This window comes from Fringilla coelebs (assembly GCF_963513975.1).
Source record: "Fringilla coelebs genome assembly, chromosome: 4".
In the NCBI taxonomy this organism is placed as follows: Eukaryota; Metazoa; Chordata; class Aves; order Passeriformes; family Fringillidae; genus Fringilla; species Fringilla coelebs.
In genome coordinates, this window is record NC_140032.1 from 46,981,464 (window position 1) to 46,999,681 (window position 18,218).

The following is an 18,218-nucleotide window of genomic DNA, read 5'->3' on the forward strand; positions in this document are numbered from 1 at the left end:
AAACTTTTGCAATAAATTTCAGGTTTGGTAGTGAAACACTGATAACTATTTCAGGTTTTACTTTTTTTTTTCCTTTTAAATGAATGGAAAATTCAAAACATACAGACTCTCAACAGCTTCTTTGTGCTGTGATTTTAATATGTGTTTTCTCAATTTATGCGCTGTATCCTTCTACTCAGTCACAATAGAGGGCATTGCCATAGGAGACGTCAGTTTTTCAGTTGATCCATTTGCCTCAGACTCCTTGCTCGTTCTCAGGGAGTGGACAGAGACATGAGTGGTCAGCTGTCCATCTTAAAAGTTACCTGGGTTTACAGATTTCTTTGTTTGGAACCACATAGAATAACAGTATCCTCAACAAACTTCAACACTGTTCCCAAATAGATGCTTTAGGTTAGACAAGTGTAGTGTTAAACTTGCTGCCATGCAGGTTAGCTTTGTAATAATTCTGTGCTGCAAGAACCAGAGGAAGGTTGTAAAAATTTGGTAAGTTTTGTAAATATAGTGTAGCTGAGGACACGTGACACTATTCAGAAAATAAACTTTTAGTTCTTCCTAGAGATTTTGGGAGGATCTCTAAATGTGCATGGCTAAATGCTGACTGTGGTCTTTGTAATCACATCAGTCACATTCATACTGTAATGAAGTTTTATGACCTTTGGTTCTACAAAATAATATATATTGCAAGTTGTGAGTTTAATTTTTTCCTATGCCAATAGTTTCACAGTGATTGAAGGTAATTATAAAAGATGATTCTAACAGAAAATTTTGAGACCTCTTAATTCTGTGTCACAGGAACAAAACAACACATCAGAACACATTTATTAGCCACTTACAAGGCAGTATCCATTTTGAATGAACTGTGGGCTAAATCCTCTCATTCGTTACATTTGTGTAATGCTGACTGCAGAAATAAGAGCAGGCAGTGTTTATTTCTGCAATTCCCTGGAGGAACCTCACAGAGCCCCAGGCTATTCCTTTTCTGTGACTACGATAGTGAAGGAACAACTTCCTCATCTGCAAAAGCCAGCAATATAAAAAGATATCTCTACCCATTTCTTCACTGAAAATTATAAAAATTAATTGCCATAGATAAGCTAAAGGAGAAAGTCCACATGGAGATTTAAGAAAATTTTTTGTGCTGCAGTAAGCGCCTGCGTACATAGTGTGTCCTGCTTTTAATGCATGAAACTTCCTAAATTATTCGAGTCCATTTCATACATAGCATTACAAATAAAGGTATAGAAAACCAATAGAAAAATGAAACAGCACTATAATAAATAGCCTCAGTAAATGATTAGTAATACAGACAATTGTTGCCATATGCTGGATCCACCAAGACCCTCTTTGAACTGGCAATTTCCATCTCAGATGCACGGACTCTAGTACTATAAAAATCCACATCTCCGCATGGGACTTTCTACATGTCAGTGTGTGATTAAAAACTGAGCACAAAATGCTAGGATACTGAAGGCTGGTGTGAGTCAGTACAGTTTTGATTCACAGCTGACGTCAATTCAAAATGACACAAACCAATATATCTATCAGATAAATAAAGATTTATAGCTGATGGTAGCTAGATAGGGGGTAGGTGTAATTTAAGAATTAAATGTATTTTTTCAGTGCTTTTCTCTGCAGACTTTGAAATTTCCCTCTTCTCTTTCATACTAAAGCATGTGTAGGTAGAGAAAGGAATTAAGCTGGTTTGTCATTTTTTTGACAGCATACATATATTTCTGGTCTCTTTGGGCTACTCCACTGAGTTCAGCTTGGCAGCTTAGCAGGTGCCATGCAGAAGGCTGTGGTTAACATCTTCACATTTATGCTTTGATAGGCTTAATTAATGCTTGAACTGAACCTGGATCATTCATACTTGCTTTTCGACAGGCCTGCCACTTGAAATTTTCCAGTCATTTCCTCCCAGTGCATGATGTAGCTCTCTGGTATACTAGAACAAGCTTTATTTATGAAATAAACTACCTTGGAGCAAAATTTTGTGTTCCAAATGATTTTTAATTCTATGTTTCATTTTTCTATTTGTGTTTGACAGTTGCATGTGGATGTAGAGTGATTAACCAGTGGTGGTTAAAAATGCCTCTTGGAATTTGTCTGAACTGTCACTTTCTCACAGAAGCTTAGAAATTCAAAGACAAGGTTAAATCAATTACAGTAGAAATCCTGTATTTAATTACTTAATGGTTTGGCTTGATGATCTTAAAGGTCTTTTCCAACCTAAATGATACTATGATTCAGATTACATCTGTCGTAAATGCGAAGGAAAATTCTAAACTACCCTTTAAGAATTCTTAAGTCATCAGTTCTTGCCTGGAAGGGGGGGTTACACAGATGATTCTGATGTTTTCTTTCATGCTGGATTTTTAATTTTGATTTATGATACTCTGAATGATGTGTAAAACTGTATTACCCATACAACTCCCAGGTGACTAATCCTGTGTGGGAGTTTAAGAGCATTGTTAATCCTAGCTGAGGTCAAGGGTGTAAAATTTCATTGTAGAAACTTGTTCCTGAATTACTAGACTAGGTGGTTGGATTCTGTGATTTCCAGAAAGTGCAGAGGGAAGATTTCCCTTGAAGCACTTCTGCTTCCCTCTGCAGTCAGTGTTCAGATTCCATTTAAGAGAGAGGTGATAAGAGGAGAGGAACATCTGGAAGAGGCAGTCACCTGAACTGGCTCTTCTTTACAAAGCTGAGTGAAGAAATACTTCCCTCCTGGGAATCAAATCATTCTCTGATACACCTCTTCTGGGCCCCACACTGGACAGCATCATTAAGTAATCGCACAAAAATTATTTGGCCAGTGTTTGTCAAGTTTAGTAGGGTTCTCAGCTCTGTGGTTTTGGATTACTTTTTCAAGGCCAGGAGTTAGCTGGTAGATCAAAGCCTTTAAGTACTTTTTCCTCCATTGTGGGGATCTTGAGATGGGCATATTTAGGGTGTAACTTTGCCTCTTGAGCCACAGGGAAAATTCTAGGCTGTTTTTTGGACTGTTTTTACTTTCATTTTTTCACCTTTCTAGCTGTGCCTATTGAAATCAAGATTAGTTAAAGACATTTCTGAAAGCAAACATAGTTGTCTGGAAGGAAAGATGTATACAAACAGTATGGAATATCAGTTGGAAGGTTTTTCCATGACTGTGTAGGATACAGATCATAAATGACCCTCAGAAAATGGTTTTGAGATATTTTTTTGTTGTTGTTTTTATTTTGTTGGTTCCCTCTCCCTGCCCGCCCAATTTGGCTTTAGGTAAAGCAGTTAAGATTCATTATTTTTGCTAGTATTGAGAAAGTACTATAAAGTACTGACAATCTAACAGAGAACTATTGAGTTAAAATTCTTTTTGGATTATTTTGTACATTTTCATGGTGGCTGCTCCCAGTGTAAATGAGAGGAATTTAGCCCTTTGCTGCTTTGACTCATGAAGAACTGTCATGTGCCTGACCACTCATGAGTTTGATGTAGAAATCAATTTCTTTCTGCAGCATGATATTCTAATGAAAATAAACTGCTGTCGGAAGACTGAAATTCTAGCAAGTGAATAAGCCTAGGGAATATTTGGAAATTTTCAGAAGTTACACTATTTATCTGTAACAGTTCTTCATTTTATAGATGAATTACAGCTAAGATAAGCCAAATTTTAAGGGTAGATTCCTCTACTTCTCAGTACACACAGACTTTTGTGAAACAGTTGTATCACTATACTGGACTTAAGCTTACATTCGATTTAATGTTTTAGTTAAGTAGTATGGGATATGTACACTGGTGTTGTGGATTCCAGCAATTGGAATTATCTTAGTTTGCTGCTTGCAGTTAGTTTCACAGGTTGATAATAATAATGGTACAGTTTTCTATGGGTGAGAGGGAACATTGAAAGAAAGTACTCCAAAAGAGCCAAGGGTAGCATGCAGCAGTTCAGTAACTTTTGTTATGCATAATGTAGTATTTGCATTCCTAGTCATTGAGAAAGTGCAACTGTAGCTTCCTTTTTTTAATAGCAAAAGGCTCAAGTCAGACCTGTGGTTTTCATTCAGGTACTCTGACTGATTAGCCAGTCTCCAAAGAGAAAATTACCTCAACATTTCCACTTCCAGCTGTGTGGATCAATTATCCTGATTTTTTTTCGAATCCACTCTGAATACTAGGTCTCTGCCCTTAGGGTATGTTAAGTATAATCTGGTATTGCCATCACATCCAAATTTTTTTCTCCCTAGATGGGAATGTGAAGAACCACTTTTTTTTTTTTTTTTAAAATGCTGTCACCAGCTTCTGCCAAAATCCTTTTATAGTCTTGAAAACTGGTTATGTCAGAAGAAAGTAATGAATATTTTTTATTTAGAGGTATTCATGTGAGGATCCACAAAATGTAAGAGAATAGTCTAGAGAGTTTGAGATTAAATGAACTAATGAGTTTGGTAAATGCTTGGAGATTTTAAGTTGCTACACTGAACTACATTCTGCCTTTGGATTTACCTGTTCAGCTCTGGTGGACTTCATTTTAACTTGCATAATTTGACTGAATCTAGGAAACAGCTGAGAGGAGTGTATGATTTGCTGGAGTATGGCTCAGAAAGGTACAGGCATAACATACTTGGATTTTCAAGTTTTCGTGGCTGGGGGTAGCCCATATTGCGTTGTAGGTCAGATTTCAGGAACTTTTGCTTCCCTGGTTAAATGTTTTCTTGGTTGAATTTGCTTTTTCTGTGCAGCAGTTGTCAAGGAAGGAAGAAAGATTTCACTTTGTACAATGAGGATGTACTTGGAGTTTAAAGGAAATTTAGAATCAAAGTATACCAGTGTTTTGTGTGACAGGCCATTAGGACTGAGGTCTTAGATTGATGGCACAGGGTATTAAGGTGGTAAGTGAGGTACTATGCAGCTCCCCAGTTAATATATCTAATATAAGCAGAGACATGGAAATAAAGCTGCTGTATGCCTGTCTGAGCACTTCATGGGCTTAGTGATTTTGTTTTTGAAGTCACAGTAATAGAAGTTCCTTATGGAAAGTGATGGTGATTCGTGTGAAATTTCTTTTTGCAAGAACCAGACATAATCTTTTCTTGCAATACAAATTCTTTTCTTTGCTACATCCCTCTTTCCTTGTTAAACCGGGGAAATAGAACAGGTGGTGCATCATTAAAAATATATATAGGGAATTGTTCAGGAAGAAAGAGTGAAAAAAATCTCTACTGCATCCCTGAATTCGGCTTTATTTCTGTGATTGAAATAATCTTTATAAGTGTGCTTCCTGTAGTTTTTTCCATGATGCTGTATGCTTTTTGAGAATTTACTGACTCCAAGTCATTTTGGGGGTGGCATAGTGGTATACACCACCAACCCTTAACAATTGATTTAGGTATAATGCAATGAGAACAACTGGAGTGTCTTTACATTAGCTGCATGCATATTTGTGCCTTTTAAATCTCATAGGTAAATGCCAGAAGTGTCTGAATAGACTTGCATGTAGGGAATTTTATTTTCCAGTGTTTGACCACATATGGCAGTCCATAGCTGAAAGCACCTGCTTTGCAGTTTTAAGTTTTAATGTAGTGTATCTGCACAAGCTTTTTTTTCCTTATCCTGGAATTCTTCGAACAAATCTTCAACCTCATGACAGTTGAAAGAGAGTGGGTTTTTATCTTGGTGAGTTTATTCCTAAATGCTTCAGTACCTTGGCTCTTATTTTTGTTCTCTTTTAAACCCTTTGTTGTAACTGTGCTCTTTTATGGAGATGTATCCACTCCAGTTGATGTTCTTCATTGCAGCTCAAATGAGAAGTGTCTATGGCAGCTGTATTTTTTCTTAATTCCCTTGGGGACTCATTCAGAATATTTGCCTCTCTAGGCAGATAAAAGGAGCATGATGGTAGGATTCTTTGGTCCTAATGGAACAAAAATTTTTTTATGTTCCTACTCCTGAGTTTATCAATCTTCAAAAGTTGATGTTTCCACTGAGGCAAGGTAAAAAAATTGGTCTCTGAAGGTTACATCTATATGATACTGTGTTATATACCCACTATAGTTTTATTTTTCATTAATAGACCTTATTCCCTCTTAATAGAAAAGATTTGTAGGAGCCAAAAAACAGATTGACTGAAAAAAGCGAAAGGGATTTTTTTTCACATTCTCTAAAGGTATCAAAACACAGGTAATAAGAAAGATTGTTCTTTAAGAGGGTCTCAGTGAGCAAATGGATTTGCTTCCATGGTGGTGTGAGTAGACACATTCTTCAGAATTATTCCAGAAAAACAAAAATCTAATTTATCAAAGTCATAATGCCACAGCTGTTACAACAATCTATCTCCTCCTGAAGGCTAGCCAGCTAATTTTTGAGAAATGACATTTTTCACAGTTTATTGTTTTCTCATCAACATGGCACCCACCGCATCAAATACAATCACCCAGTGATGTTGGCATTGATGAATTAGCCATGTGCTCTCTATTTACAGATACAGGAGTTTCAATTTCTTTTGGTGAAAAGAGAAGTTTTAGGTAGAATGTAGGAGTTTTCTCTCTGCTTTGTATGAATGTTTTCCATGTTCAAGTACTTGTTAAGCTATGCTGGAATTCAGTAGCATAACTGAGTGTTTTTACAGAAACACATAGTTCTGCAAAACTTCACTGGACTGTTTCAATGGATTACGGATGGGTGAAGCATTTTGGCTCCATTCTTCACCATAACTTGAACTATGTCGCTCTTACTCTTTCTGGGGTCAACAGTAGTTTCCCCCTGCAGTAATTTGTCATACAGATATGACTGTACAAATGTAGTAGATGCTGGTAAGAGGCTTAGGCTACAAGGAGGAAAACTGTCTGGAAATAATATTCTTGCTAGTCTGATGCATGAAGACAACAGAGATATTCCATGGTTTGGTATTCACACTAACACAGGGCTCTTTTTTTAAAATATATTTGCAACATATACAGTGTTGGCCATGAGAACCAGAAGCATGTCCACCCACAGTGTTTGAGAAAAGGAAGTTCCTTCCAACTTGGATCTGTCCAGGTCTTTCTCATGATTCTTTTACATACGAATTTCAGCAGCAAGAGCAGCCATCGTGCTGAGATACTCAAAAAATGCTGCTGCACCACAAGAAACTGCCTTTCAGATCTCCTGCATAAACTATAAAAATAAAAAGTATCTTGGCAATTATTTTTCATCTGTGAAACATGCTTTTGTAAAGCTGTGACTGTAATTTTTCTTGCACAGAACTCTTTGTACTCCCTTATTGTTACCATATGCGGAGCGTTTTTGCAGTTCAGCCACTCCCTGAATAGCCAAACTCTGAACAATTACTTTTGTTCTTTAACTTGCTTGCTTCTATACACCCCCAGTCTGTCTTATAATTGCAAAGGAGCTGTTAAGAATATTCAGACTGCAGGTAGGGCTCTCAGCTGAGAGTCTTGCAATGTAGAGCGATGTTGCTTTAAGACGTTTTGGAAATGGTACCTGGCTTCAAGAAGTTTTGGAAATGGTACTTCTGCTTTACTTTGGAATATTTAAAACTGTTCCCCATCTTCCATCTTACTCCATTATTGATAATTTTCATCATCTAATTTGGGTTAATATGGACACTAGAGCCACTTAATGAAATTTGTGGCTTCAGGTCACATGTCCATTTGTGTCTTTAAATTCTTTAAATTCAAAATACCTTAAAAATATGGAAAAATTAAAAAAAATTTCTTTTATGTTGCAAGATCAGCAAAATATGTGTTAGCTGCCACTTTTGCTCAGCAGATAACTATTATCATTAGCATATTGCTTTACATGTGCATGCTGCATATTTCTCTGCACTTAAGGCACTGCACTTGACAGGTGGATTAAAATGTAAATTTTTGTAACTTCTGGTTATGTTCAGGAACTGAAATCTCAATACTTAGAACCTAGTTTAGGCATGGTGCAACTTTTCTGGTTGATGGAGCCTTAATCGTGGTGCTGCAAGTCATCACTCTCCTGGTTTTATCAGGACGTGGCTTCCAGGGCTCTTCTGTGCTTCCATGGTATGCTTTGAGAAACTTGTTGGTTTGATAAAGGTGATATTGTAGGAATTTTTTACATGAGAGAGTTGATACATGGCTTGAAAACAAATGAGAGATGGCTGGGATTACAGGATAATTCTATTAAGGTATTAAGAAAGCCTTTCCATGGGAATGAAATCAGTGAGGTGTTTTGGGGAGGGTTTGTAGTTCAAATCTTGAATTTTGCACCAGTGTTTTGAATGAATCTAGGAAAAAAAGGTGTTTCTGAAGGGTGAATGGGATCCAGCCTCTAGTAGTTAGGATGGGGATACATAGTTTCTAGTCAAGAAAATCAAGCAGCCTAACAGCATTGTCGATTTTGTTTTTAAAGAAACCCACTTCATTTAAACCTCTACATCTCTACCTCAGAACACAGTTATACTTTGCAATCTCCAGGTGATGATCCATCCAGCTGAATTCCATGTCTCAGGTAGTAACTGATACAAACTGCTTGAGGAAGAATTCTGGAAGCTCTGAAATTGGCTTTTTTTGAAGGAGCCTTGTAGTGCTTCATTTGTCATTGTCAGTAATTTTTCTTTTTGCAGTAAAGGGGTTTTAGAGATGCTCAGCACATCTTTCTTGTGCTCTTTTAGTCTGTTCTTTTTACAGTAAATTGTTCTCCTGCCCAAACGATCTGGATTTTTTTTTTTTTTGTTTGATTGGAGTTTTTTTCAGTAATAACCTGACTGCTGGGCAGAGATGCTTGTTGCGGGGTGATTAACTGCACTTTTCTTTTCCCACACATGGAGCAAGTGACTTCTGTACCTGGGCTGTTGTCTCACACTGATCTTAACAGTAATCATTTTCAGTCATTTAAAAAGAAGCAATAATGTTTCATCAGTAGAAGAGATTTAGCTTGTTGATTATCTTACAGTTCTTGTTGATGTGCTTATTGTTCACATAGCTCTAAAACAAAATTTCACTAAAGAGGAATTTCATCAGACTTGCTAGGAATTTTATATCCTTCCTAGGAATACTGTATTAAATCTAATAAAGTCATCCTTGGTAGACCAGTAATTAAACAAAGGGAAAAAAAAAGAAAGAAATACATCCTTTAAAGAAAGAAATTAATCATTTTAATAGTATCATGATGAGGAAACCTGAGAGTGTTGTTTTGGTTTTTTTTACTTTTATCAATCTAAAACTGAAATGGGTGCTTTAAAAAGGCAGTGTGCCATCTTTCACCTCACCAGAGCTTAGATGGGATGATGTACAAACCTGCAGCTTGAGACAGATTCTCTTTTTTTTTTTTTTCCCTCCACATAGGTATTTTTAAGCTCAATCTGACATAGTAACTGACATGCAGCTCATACAGCTGCTGGGAAGCTGATGTGTGCTTTCTCCTGAATCTCCAATTGTGTGTGCATTAACATGAGAGATTTTCAGGCACCTGCAAGTAGCAATCTAACAACTGCATTTATAGTAGATTGTTTAAAAATGTGAAAAAATTTATTCACATAATTTTGTCAGGATAAGAGTTTCTGATTTCTGAAAAAACCAAATCAAAACAAAAGATCAAACAAAAAAACACCTCTATACAGGGTGTGGTTTTATTAGATTATAAAGAACGATTCATATCTGGTTTCTGTTTATTATTTTTCATGGCTCACAACTCAGTGTTTTGATGAGTATTCATTAATTTAAAAAGATCACTGAAGTATGAGTGGAGAAGTTAAGAGTAAGAAGATAATCCATGCCTCCTTCTTTTTCTTTGCTTGGAGGATTCTTCTATCACACAGTAAATTTCAATGTATGATATCTTTTCTCACCTTTTCAGTGAGAAATTTCTGAAGAAATTATTATTGCATTAAAGCTGCTGTCAGTAATAACATTTGCCATCTATTTGACAGAAACTCTCCAAAGGTTTCTGATGCCCTTGCTTACATAGTCACTTTCTAACAAAAACCCCTAAAATCCTTAAAATATTCACCTGCAGAGTGACAAAAAAGCAAAAAGATATTGCTTAAATGGAAAATAACTGATTTTGTGAAGCACTGAAAATATTTTTCACTGAGAGACATCCTGTTTTCAGTGTTCTTGAGAAGTGGAAGCTACTTTGTGCAAAACCAGCCTGAAATGCCACTCATACTCTGCTATGTCTCATATGTTGTCTCTGTCCATAATATGATTACTAGACAGGTAGTTAAGTGCTAAGTAAATAGTTGGGTACTCCTTGGGAAAAAAGAAATCTACTGTACAAACAACTTTTGAAGATTCTGGGGCGGGAAAAAAAGGTGCATGTAAGAGTGTAAGTAAATAGTGTCATGGTTTAAATCCAGCTGGCAACTCGGCACCCACACAGCCACTCAAACTCCCCTGGTGGGATGGGGGAGAGATTTGGAAGACTAAAAGTGAGAAACCTGTAGGTTGAGGCAAGGACAGTTTAATAGTTAAAGAAAAAAGGTGTGCACACAAGCCAAGCCAAACAAGGAATTAACTCACTGCTTCCCATGGGCAGGCAGGCGTTCTGTTATCTCTGGGAGAGCGGGGCCCCATCCTGGCTCATCCAGATAATCACACCTGGTGATTATCTGGGAAGACAAAGGCATCAGTCTGAATCTAAGCTTCCTTCCTTTTGCTGCCTCCAGCTTTATATGCTGAGCATGATGCACTGTGGTATGGAATATCCCTTGGATCAGTTGGGATCAGCTGTCCCAGCTGTGTCTCCTCCCAGCCCCTTGTGCACTGCCAGTCCCCTCTCTGTTGGGGTGGGCTGAGAGGCTGAAAAGGCCTTGATGCTGCATAAACACTGCTCAGCACTCACTGAAACATCTCTATATTATCAACACCCTTTTCAGCAGAAATACAAACACTACCCCATGTGAGCTGCTGCAAAGAAATTTAACACTGTTCCAGCAAAACCTGCTGCATCCAGCCCTAGCATACATTTAAAATTGGTAGTGGAAACCTAAAGGGGAAGTGCAGAGTAAGAAGAAACATTTTTAATACCACGTGTACTATCTGCAGTAAGTGAAAAAATATTTAGTGTCCATGTGTTGTCTAAACCTACTCATCCAGTTCTTCATTATTCATTGTCTTGTCTAGTTTTTTAAACTGCATTACAGGGATTCTGTTAGGGAAGACCATGTATTTGGTACTTCTTGACAAAAACTACTTGATAATCTGTAGTGGCAGTTATTTTATAGAACAGAACAGAAAGTAGTTTTATCTACATAGCATGGCTCTGAAGACATTCAGGTTTAAGTCAGACTATGGCTTGAATTACTTCTCTAAAAATTAATGAAAAAATTACATTTTCCTTATCTCAAGAAAATTACTTGGAATTCCAGTGCAATCTTGTAATGAATTTCAATAAATATTGTCATATATAGATTTTTTCTCAGTGCATCCTGAAGCAACATCAGGTACTATTTCAGCTCATCTTTGTCATCTAGCCTGTATTTTTTGTGGACATTCTAATCTTTTATATTTTTTAAAAAGTGCATTCTCTCTCTTTCTAACACTAGAAAGAAGTAATTGAGGAAAGAAGGAAATTGCCATGTTTGGCTGTTAAAGAGTCAGTATTTTTATAATGAAGGAATAGTATTCTGTTTCACAGTATTTTTTTCTTCTGGAAGGCAGTGTGTCTCAAGACAGTTTTTCTTTCTTCCTGTGTTCTACAAAGGAAATCCCAGAAGACATTTTGAGATGTCAGACCAAATAGCCCTGGTAAAAATGGAGTCATGGGAGAAATACCTATTATTTTCCATTCCTGTAGAGAAGCAGATGCTTCTCTACAGTCTGCTGGGAATTTCTGAATCTTCTTTCAGAGACTCTTTGAGATGCTACATGCAGTCCTTTAATTCAAATACAGGAGCTATGTAGCATGGATAAAGAGCAGGCAAAAATCCAGTAGTAGTTTTAAAACACCTGTCATTGTAAAGAAGCAGAAATAGTATTTTTTTTCCCTATGATAAAGAAACAGTGCTTATATTGACAATACAAGCACTAGTACAGGTGCAAGAGCTGTTGAATGGTCCCTGTAAGCCAGTTTAACCCCCTAATCTTCCTTCTACAAATACTTGCATAATCGTTTTCTGCATTCATTCATCATAAGAATAATTACGTCTTTTGGACTAAGCTTGCAGTGAACCTAACAGTTAAACTTATCTGCTGTCCCACAGAGCCCTGTGGGAAACTTTTTATACTTACCATGATCTTGCTGTTGAGTGTTTTAACTGGTAATATCTCCAGCTTGTTTTCGAGAAGTTAAGTTATGCATAGCCAGAGTTTAGCTCAGACTTTTTTTCTGTACCTGCAGCAGACTGTGTGTGTAAATATTACTAGGTAAATATCCTGTAGTAGAAAAAATCAGTGCTAGAAGAAATCTGGGATAACTAATAACTTGGAAAAGGCCTTAATTTTTGGGGTGTATAGAACAGTATTTAGAAATTTGCTAAATAATGATGAGAAAATTAGTAAGTGTTATGTGTGTGCTGCATGTGTGGAATCAAGAGGCACAGAGGAAACATAATAATAGAATCTCTACCATTTTAATCCATTGGACAGTGTTACTTTCTTCTTCCTTCCTACCAGGGAAGGACTGTTCAGAGATAACGTCTGAAAGATAGTGTAGGTCATCCCAGCAGTCACAAACTTCCTAGGATGTCAGCACATAAATAAGGTAGTGGTCATGCAGACAGCCAGGATACTGATGACCTGTTTTACACTCTCAGCATGTCACCCCCTCATGATGTGACAGGAAACCACAGCGAGGGCTGGCGGCAAAGTGAGGTGAGGCATTTTGTTCCCACAGGGCTTCCCAGGCCCAGTAACTTGTTGTTGGATCTGACAAGTGGGTTGGTGCACAGGCTTCTTACAAAGCCAATACTGTACCAAAAATAATGAGCTTGACAATGTGCGTATCCATCTGATGGCCCTGTTCTTGTTAAGTATGTCTGGAATTTTTGGCATAGTCCAGGATCTAGGGTGGGAGAAGACAGATACTTAGGGAACTCACTAGGTGATATGGCAGCAGTTTTTCATAGTGCTTATTGTTTTCTCGATAGCTTGTTGAACTAGCTCTATATATGTCTACCTATATGTAGTACATATTATTATTTATTAGTCAGAAGGTATTATTTATAGTGCAGAAGGTAGGAAGATACACTCCTGGATGAAGTAATCACCAGAACCCCTGCAGACCTGATTTAGACTAAACTTTTACACTGGTTGCTAGCTCACAAGCCAAAGTAGTGCTTAGGAAGGGGGCTAAATGCAGCAAGGATAAAATAGATCAACAGAAAACCAGCAAATATGTTATGTGCTCTCCTCAGCAGCAGCGATACAGATCTAGCAGTGTGAGCAGTCAGCCCTAAGGGGCTGCATGCCTAGGGGGGGCAGACTGGAGAGGGGTTCCTGGGAAGCTCCAGGGGGAAAGTCTGGATGCATTTAAGAGAAAGCCTCTCTTCAGCAGACACAAAGTAGTGTCCCATTTGCATAGGGCAAATACCTGAGAGCTCATGATTTCAGCTTAAAACACTAATTTAAGGGCGGAAAAAACTGCCATACTCTGCCTGCTCTTATTCCATTGTCAGTGAAAGTTAACCTGACTGCTCATTGTCAGAAGAAATAGCAAATAAACATCACATTTAAAATTAGTCCAACTTCTCTTTAGCCCTCTTCTCTCTCTTCTGATCACCTTAACAGGCAGTTGATACAAGACCAATTACTCAGTTACAGCAGTATACATCCACTGTGAACCCTTTGTATAATTTGCATTCATATAACTGCAACCAACTTCTGGATTCTTAAGCAAAAAGAGTAACTTGTGAAGTACTAGTGAGGAAAATTCCATGTTTCCCAAGGGAAGAAAAGAGAAAGTGGTGTAAGGTACAGGACTTCTCAGAGAAGGTGTATGTGGAAATCTTTAGTATCCCTGTGGATGGTGTGAGCTAAAGTTTTTTAGTCACAATAATTTCTATAATGTTAATTTAAATACAGATTAGTTATGAGATCTTATGTTGCAACCACATAAATAAATAGGCTAAGTAAATAGCTGTTTTCTGTTATTTAAAGAAATAACAGAAATAAAATAATAAAGCAAGATGCATTATTTCATATGTTTGGTTATGTTGGATCACTGTGATTTGCCAGACTAACAATTCCTTCATTGCATGTTGAACCTGTCTTGTTAAACATCAGCGATTGCCTGGCTACTTCCCACCATGCTGTTTTATTAATCCTGTGTTAGGTCTGCTTCTTTTGTTGTTTCTTTTCTGTGCCTTCACTCTCAAAATGTATTGCATTTAGCTGCTGACACAATTACTCATCTTCTAAAGTCCACAGTATTCCCCAAGTCTGTTCTCCCCCCGCCCCCCCATCTTCAGTGTTACTCTGATTTAACTGTTCCATTTTGTTTTGACTTTTGATTATCCCAGGGTCCGATTGGTATGGATGGAAAGCTGGTAGGTGATTTGTTCAAAACCAGTGTAATTTAGGTCTTTCACATATTCCCCTCTTTGCTTTTTAAAATTTCTTACACTGAAATGCATATTAGTCAAATACTGGCTTACTTCAGCATAACTTAGCGTAGCAGTAGCAATCCAGTAGTATGGATTTTTAACAAGTTGCTGAAAAGCCACTTCAGTCTTTTATGCTGTTGCAAGGAAATGGAGGTCAGTCCTGCTTCTCCTCTTCACTTCTCATTTTCTGTCTGAATTAGATTGGAAGGCAGATGTTCCTCCTTGGGTGCTCTGTCCAAGGGTAATTTGGTGGTGCCTTTCAGACAGCAGGATATCACTTCTGACTACATTGCTGTGACTCCTCCTTCATTCACAAATTCTTAATTTTTGTGTTTTAATTTCTGTGCCTGGATTGTGTTGGCTGATTAAATCTGAACAGCCTCATGTACCCTAATAAATGCATTTGTATGATATTCCAGATATTCACTAGGGATATGCTGCTTGAATTAAGTTAGAACTAACATTTAATTTTATAGTATGCATTTGTTAATGCATTCATACTTCTGTGTATATTTGTATAGCTCTATGTTTAGATGTATAAGCCTGGAAGTTTATGTTCCCAGCTCTTTAAAGATTAACACCATGGCAAAGGTGTGGAAATCCAGTTTTGATACTTTCTCTTGCTGTTCCTTTTGCTCCCTCTCATTTCTCCCTTCCCAGGGCACCCCTTTTCACTGATAGCCTGGATACCTATTTTCTTTTCTATCCTTTTACTTGCTACAAGCTCCATTTCCTTTGCAAGCTCAACTTGTTAACTTGCAGTGTCAGCTTTCATTTTCTCCTCTTTCTCTGCTCTTTGAGGTTTCTTTCTACTTTTAAGTAATTGTCTGCAAACTTTGAAGCATACAGTCAATAAGCTTTTTCTTTAATCTCGTTTAGGGGATTGTAACTTACCTGTTGGCTTTAGTTACACCATGGATTTTTTCTTTTTGTTTTAATATGTATATATCAGCAGCTAATAATTGGTTTCAGTTTCTAGGAAGGGATTAACTGACAACAGTTGAAGACCTTCCATCATGGCAATTAGAATAGGTTGCCACAAAATAGTGTATTAAGCCAGTCAATAGGAATATAGAAGGGAAAATTGTTGGAGATTTTACTGAAAACATGAGATATTATGCAGCTATACCCACTGTAGTAATATAGATTAAAAAAAAAATAAAAAGCAGCATTCAGTTGGAATAATCAAGTATATGAACAATAATCTGGGGTTCAAAGCACCAGCCACCAAAATGCACCCAACAAGTCAGTGGTGGTGGGACTGGTCCCTAAATGCCTGCAAAGACTGCAATTAAGTTGGTAACTAGAATCAATGAATCAATTTTAGAGAATGTAACAGATTTGAATAGAGAGATATTCATTAGACAAAAATCAGAGTAATGATGACTTTTCAGTCTTGAACAGTATTTTCTCCCTGTTGGTTATCTAAAATTTAGAGAAAGACTTACAGCTAAAACATTTTAATCCACAAGTAACATGAACTGGGCCATTCATGCAGCAATGAACCAGACTGATTCCAGCAATCCTGAGGCCATTGTGGGAACACAAGCAGATAAACTGAGATTGAGTTTGCTCCAATGAGTTATGATATCAGATTGAATTCATGTTAGAGGGTTTTTTAATGAGCACCAAAGTAACTGAAGGAGCTTTACTCCTGACCCTTTCACAACATGCAAAAAATGAGAGATGGCAAAATTAACAGCTTCTTTTTTGTGTCCCACAATTTGAATTGCTGTTGTGTGGCAATAACCCTTCACAATTAAAAATGTCAGTGTTGTGACGCTTTTCTACCCATACCTTTGTAAGAAGAGCTGATGAGTTCCTTAATTCAGTGCTTGCTGCACCTTCTGGTAGTGTCACTGGATCACTTTTGAGAAGGTACAATTCTACTGTAACTGCAGTGATAGTGGGGCAAGAAGTAGATAAGACTACTCAGAAATATTGGAGGGTTAGGAACCATTGTAAAAACCAGAAATTAATTACATTCAATAATGCAAATTTCCTTCCATGCTGGAGGAGCTAATAGCCAAGGGGTTTAAATTATCCTGCTTTTGAGTACTTTTGTATTCAGCATCTGCATTTATAGCTTAATGCAGGATAATGGTTATATTGGCAGCAGATGTAAACGAAGAGTAATGCAGTGATTATATTCCCCGATACCTCATAGAGTTTTCTGTGTACTTGAAAAAAACATTGTCCTAGAAAAATTAGTTTTCCAGCTTTTTCTGTATTGGATACATGAAAGAAGAGTAATTATAAATGCTCAGTACCAGAAAGGCAAAGTAGTGATGCTGTTGAGAGTAGAAAACACTTTTGTGGGAGCATGACTGCAACCCTCACCTCATATTCCATTCAGGATATGTTTGTGTTATGTCTGTATGTCTCTTGTGTCATACATATAGCATGTACCATGTGGACACTTAGCAGCCTCTGTGTCTTAGATGAAGGAAAAATAGTCAATTTTCAAATCACATTGTTAAAACATATATGCATATATTCAGTTTATTTGCTTTCTACTGCTTTAAATCAACTCTTTGCTGAAACATTTTGGTAATTTCAGACCTTCATTTACGTTTTGGCTTATATATATATATATATATATATATATATATATATATATATGCATGTTGGAGACAGCCTTTAATGATTTGGTCAAAATCTATTGCAACTTTAGATATTTTTGTGAGCAAATATGTTTTGAATTTTATGTATAAAGTTTGCAGGCAAAGACCTCAGTTTAGGTAATTTATAAAATTTTATTGTACTGGCTGCCCACTACTGCATCTATGAGCAATTCCTGATGATTTTAAGATCATGTATAACATAAAATAGCTTAAAACCTGCTGTGAGGGAAAAATTGAGGTAATATATGAGTGCTGAGGAGTCTCAATCATATTCATTAACCCAGCATGATGTATAACTTCATAGAGCTCACCAACTCAGAAAGTTTTAGCTAATATTTGAACTGCCAACCTCAGCCAGTAAGTTTGGGTTGTTTATATTCTCTGTGGTGCAGTTTTGTTCTAAGGAATGAACAGAAAACTGCAGCATCCCCAACAAGGAATACTTCATGCTGCATTAAGTGTGAAGATTAGATAGCCACAATAATTCTGTATTTTTCTATTATTCCTCTGTAACTTGATTGCATATATTTAAAAAAAATATTTTAAAAGCTTTGTGTGAATTTAAATACCATTTTATTGTGGTTTTTCATTGGCACAGGAAGTTTTATTCGTTACTATAAAAAGCATTTCTCCATTTGCGTTTCTTGTTGATAATGGTTCCCAGTTGAAACGCTTCTGCCTCCCACTCCATCTAAAATTGCCCAGAATCACAGGATGATTGAAGTTGGAAGGGACCTCTGGAGGTCATCTGGTATAACCTCTCTGCTCAAGTAGAGCTATCTCAAGCAGTTTGCCCAGGATCATGTCTAGAGTGTTTTTGAGTGTCTTCAAGAATGGAAACTCCACAATCTCCCATGGTCCCATGCTAGGTTAACAATAAAAAAAGTGTTTCCTGATGTTCAGACAGAAAAGTTTCAGCTCTCGGTAAAAGTACCTTCCAGCTGAAGGTTTTATATGATTTAAAAGAAGTCTCCACACTCAGTTTCTGTCAACAAAAGGAAACATATTTTCAGTTTAACTGAAGTATTATTTTAATTGTCTTAAAACACCAGAGGCTAAGCTAGCCCTAGGCATTTAAAGGAATTCTCTAAGGAGAA

The 18,218-nt window shown here is 37.0% G+C and overlaps 1 protein-coding gene across 1 annotated transcript in view; it reads left to right on the forward strand.

Annotated features, from left to right (window-relative positions):
• Nucleotides 1-18,218, forward strand: part of COL25A1 (collagen type XXV alpha 1 chain) — a gene marked incomplete at both ends in the record, with an annotated part of 290,872 nt that overhangs the window by 157,185 nt on the left and 115,469 nt on the right. Inside the window, one exon of the mRNA XM_084204014.1 lies at nt 14,414-14,440. Coding sequence (XP_084060140.1) covers nt 14,414-14,440 — 27 coding nt within the window. The remainder of the gene's footprint in view (nt 1-14,413; nt 14,441-18,218) is intronic.